Source organism: Limulus polyphemus, unplaced genomic scaffold, assembly GCF_000517525.1.
Source record: "Limulus polyphemus unplaced genomic scaffold, Limulus_polyphemus-2.1.2 Scaffold1056, whole genome shotgun sequence".
Lineage (NCBI taxonomy): Eukaryota > Metazoa > Arthropoda > Merostomata > Xiphosura > Limulidae > Limulus > Limulus polyphemus.
In genome coordinates this window covers 310181-315324 of record NW_013666666.1, presented here as the reverse complement: position 1 = coordinate 315324, position 5144 = coordinate 310181, and the positions used below count along the sequence as shown (strand labels likewise).

The following is a 5144-nucleotide window of genomic DNA, read 5'->3' as shown; positions in this document are numbered from 1 at the left end:
GTTTTCTTGTGCCCAATAATGCATAATTTCATTTGATAAACACGTTTAGATTGAATGGTAATTTATAATCAGTCACAAGAATGTCGAATCTGAATCACTTGAAAAAAACATGGGGGTGCTTAACTTTTTTCCAGGTGTATATATAGTATGTTTTTAGGAAGATAGAAGAAAATTAACTATACACTTGTCTACAAAATAGACAAAAACAAAAAGAGTCATTATCTGCAAGGAATAGGTTGTATAGAGCACCAACAAAAAATACTTTTAGTTTTTTTTATGAACATTTTATTAAACTTTATTAGAGCAACAAAGATCACTTTAGAATAAAGGAAATCTCACCCCACTTTGCCTTACACTTCTCTTAACTTAAAACCTTAGAAATGGGAGGGGGGGGGGCTGTATTAAATATTTTCCTATTTTATAAGCCATACATAATGTCGTTAAATTTGTTATTTTCAAGGTTGTTCATCAGTGAAGAAAGAGTCTGTGAAGTACCATAAGACACCTGCATGTTGTGAGAGATCACTGGCTATCAAAAGTTCTGAGGTTAAAGCAAAAATGAAGTAACAGCTAATAAAGAAGTTTTAAAATGGATGACAAAACTTTTTTTCAAAATGCACAGATTGTTGCACACTGCTCACTATGCAGCAAAGCAAAAAAAAGCCATTTATTTACTTTGTTGTATTACTTAAGGATCTACAATGTGAATGTTCTATCCTTAGATGAAATCTACTTTAACACTAAGGTTGGCAAAGAGTTTGTAAGTCTTATATCATGTAGTTACGTTGATGATTTAAAAACACATTTACATAACTCAGTTTTTACATGTATTTATTGTGATGGATCAACTGTAAAAACTGAAAGACTATAACATTACATGCCATATTATAAGAGAAAAACTGTTAGTTTTTGGTTAGATTGGATCAGTGTGATGACAGGTGCAATCCAGGGTGTTATAAAATTGCTTACAGATAGCAGTCAGGGAGACTGAATAATGGCAGTTTGCTGCTTAACACACTAGCTAGAACTTGACATCAAACAATGTGTTAAAGCTATTTACATGGAAGCTGTCTCTGAAGTTTTGATGTTCGTCTTGCATTCTTAAAATGGTTATCAAAGAGAAACAAGGGAGTAGAAGAAGTTTCAGAAATCATGGAGGAACAATTCATCGAACCAGAAAAAGCCAATGGTACTAGGTGGGTGGATCACAAATTGAAAAACCATTTCCAAACTAATTTTAATATTACGTATAACATAATATTACATAACAAACGAATAAGTAACAAAGTCAAATTACAGTCATGTCTTGCGATGAGCACACGCTGCGATAAAGAATCAGAGAGGCACTTCATTTCTTTTCCAATTACGAACTTTATAAAGTTCCGATATATTTACATTTTTTATCACCTCTAGGACCTCCTATATGAATATCAAAAATTTTTTCATAAAAAAAAAAAATTCTAATATTTTCTCTACCCCAATACTAAATGTAACAAATCCAGCAATGTAGGATAAAATGAAAAGTTGAAAAATACAAATTTTGTCCCTCTTTTTTTTTTTTTACATCTGGCATCATTCTAGTTAATAAAGAAGACCATTATTCATTGTTGTTTTTTACTTGAAATGTACGATAAATACACAAAATTAAAAAAATTAATTATAGATTATTTTATTAGATAAAGGTCAATTTTAACATTTGGATATAAAGAAGTTCTTTTAGTCTATTTACTCAAATTTAAGAAGTAGGGATATAAGTAGGAAAAAAATTAAATTTTGCTCCTGCACAAATAATTACCAGCAAAACATTTTTCCAAACATTAACCAATTACACATCACAACTTTAAATCCCTTTATACACCTCACTGATTACAGATATACATACAATAACCAAAAATGAACTAACACCTTTAACACAATATTTGAACAATTATCAGGATCAATATACAGACATTCTTTAATCTTCTGGTTACCTGCTGGGAATCACTTGAACAAATGTAGAATGTAATCCTAAGGGGAAAAAACTATTTATTTTTTTAAAAAAGAGGAACAATGTTATTCCCTTTACAACTACAAACTTTATCAAGTTCTGATAATTCTTAGTAAAGATGCAAAAGAATTTACATAAATTAAAATGCTCATATAGTTCAGTCATGGTGAAAAAATTTTAAACACAAAATTAAAGTTGTACTTACAAGTTCTGACCGCAGGTCATCAGTTTCTTGCTTACATATGTTCATAGATTCCTCCAGTTTGTTTATTTCTTTTTTATACCTGGCTTCATTCTAGTTAAAAACAAGACCATTCACTATTGTTTTTTGCTTAGTGTGTGTGTGTGTGTGTGTGTGATAAATACATAAAACTTAAAATGTTTAATCAAAGACTATTGTATGTTGATATCACTTATTTATTAATTCCATTTTCTCTAATGTCATACACATTTTTCTTTTAGTAGTGTATATGTACTTGCTTAACTTTTTCACATTGGGTAGGTCAAAATGCATGTCACAACTTTTTACAGAGTTCAAAATTTAATTAAACTACTTTGTTATCACTGCATACAAATAAACTTGGCTTCAAAATATAGATAATATATCAAATTTTTATATAAGTTTTAAGTTCTTAATTTTATAAGTAAATATAAAACAAAATCCTCAATCTCCCCTTGTGTGAAAATTGTGAAGTTTGTTCTCTAGGTCTTCCCTCTTCTTTAATTTATTTGCCATGCCATTTTCAATGTATATTGTAACAGAATATTATACACTACTTATTCTGACATCTAAAGCTAATAAATTTTCAAATCTGGATTCATTTAGTTTTATTGCTTTACAGCTGCTTTGGATTCTCACAGAGTATTTTAAAATCAATTTATCAAAATCACACCTTATGATAAGCACATACTATGATAGAGAATCAGAAATACATTTTTATATAATTTTTCTTTCATTTGAATTTTATCCAATTTAATAATTTTCTAATTTTTACATTTTAGTTACTTTTATAAGAATAAGTAAAAAAAATACAAGGATTAGTACTTATGTCCAAGTTCAAGCCTTTTGCTGTTGGAAAATGAAACACTGTATGCCTACTCTTTTTTGTAATGATGTTGCAAAATAATTTTTTTTTTAAATTTCAAACATGCAATTTATAACAAAATATTATCAGACGCAGAAAGATAATGTCTTAAAACTACTATAATTTAACTGGCTTTCTTGCTAAGCTATAAATGGGTTAAGAAATTAAGTGGCTGAGAAGAACACTACAAAGATGCAAAAAAGAAACATGCATAGACTAGCCTTGTACAGAATTCAGAAAAAGAACCTTCTCTTTCTGTTTGTTATAAATAATCCATTAGCAAATGTCAGAAATGCATTGCCATTTTTGAAAGCCAGGATGAGAGAGGAGGGGTGTGAAATATGGGTTTCACTTTCTTGTTTACATCTCAGAAAAGCAAGAAACTTGGAGGCTGTAAGTTGACATTATGACTAAGTAATATCTAGAGTGTAAGTGTAATGTGTAGTGTAATTAGCGCTAAACTCCAAAGACCATATAGGGTTAAAATGGGTAATGCAGAGCAAAGAAGTGTCATGCAATACACAGAAGTGAAGATTGAAAATTAATTAAATATTTCTTTTTTGAAATTATGAAATTAAAACTTACATAATATTAAAAATTGAAAATTAAAAACTATGTCTTAATGCCAAGTTTAATGACATACATTTGATAATAAAGTTTAATCAAATGGAAATGTGTAAGAAAACGATTTGCTCACTCTTATCACATAGGGCAAAAAAATTATTGAAATGACTCACTAACATACCAAAATTAGCCACATTTTATACTGTATACAGTTATCAATGAAATAAAACTTGCAATGAATCACAGTATCTTCTAGGGTACTGTGTAATTTCATATCCTGTCGAAATAAAGCACGATTCATAATTGTTTTATAAACAAAACAATTTATAACCTGTTTTATTTCCTCCTTCAGAGTTTCTATCTGAGTCTGTAAGGCCATTTTTTGTTGGACCAGTAACTGTTTGGCTTCTTTCAAATCAGCAGCTTTCTAGAGAATGTAAATTACCCAGTCAAATTTCCAGAAGAATACAACATTTTGTGAGAATCAAAATTGTAGATATTTAACACTTTACTTTCAAACAACAACAGAGAACAAACAAATATACAATCAGTTTTAGCATAATTTTTAAGTGATACATTACACAGAATAACATTTTTATTTTTGAAGCTTAATACTTCAAAAGACTCTATCTTAGTTATGTTCAACGAAGTAAAAAAAGACTAAATGAAAAGATCAAAACAAAATAATATTTCATTCACAAATGTAACTAATAACACATATTACAATATTTGCACGGATGAATAGGTATATTAACCCTTTCGAAACGGGTCATAGGTGAAATGCCATGTTATCTCGTTTGTTGATTCGCATTCACAATTTTATTGAACTACTATTTCATGAATTCATAATTCAAATTTTAGAACTATACATTACTCAATTTCTTAATTTAAAAGTAAATGTTTAACAAAATAAAAAAATAGATAAACATCGATTTTTGTGTGTCATGTGGTATGTTGAATGCAGCACTGGTTCAAATTAGATGTTTATGAAGTCAAAATACTAAGTCTATAGTTTTGTATGAATCAGAAACTCAAATTACTGATATTGACAAGTTAGAATATAAAATAAGAAGGTCTTATCTTTTCTATTTGCTGATATATTGCTCATGTAATACATCAAGCACTGTGGCACCCCACCCACTTCTTTCAATTTTTGGAAACACTCCCTTATATACACTAACTTCTATATATGACATGAATAACCAATCCGAAGTTCAGAATGTCCCACTAGTGGTTTTCTCAGCCTTTCTAATGTGGCTAGTGCCATTTCTTTCTTTCTTTTGAACCAAGATTTCAATGAGGTAGGTTGTGTCTTTAGTCTGCTTAAAATTTCATATTTTTTTTAAGAGTAAAATACATCTAAGCCACTAAGCTTGATAAAGTATAGTAGAATTCTATGGTATTGATGTAGTAATTTATGATTTTTTAGTTATTCAAGTGTATATATAAAACTTAAAAAAAATATTTGCTTCATATCTTCCACATGCAAATTTTTTAAAGGCTTAGCA

The 5144-nt window shown here is 28.9% G+C and overlaps 1 protein-coding gene across 2 annotated transcripts in view; it reads right to left on the bottom strand.

Moving 5' to 3' along the window:
• LOC106461907 (early endosome antigen 1-like) overlaps positions 1-5144 on the bottom strand; it is a 185333-nt gene that overhangs the window by 9357 nt on the left and 170832 nt on the right. For both annotated transcript variants that reach the window (XM_013921774.2, XM_013921775.2), the window contains 2 exons: positions 3968-4063; positions 2193-2282 (listed from right to left, as the gene is read on the bottom strand). In XM_013921774.2, coding sequence (XP_013777228.1) covers positions 2193-2282; positions 3968-4063 — 186 coding nt within the window. The remainder of the gene's footprint in view (positions 1-2192; positions 2283-3967; positions 4064-5144) is intronic.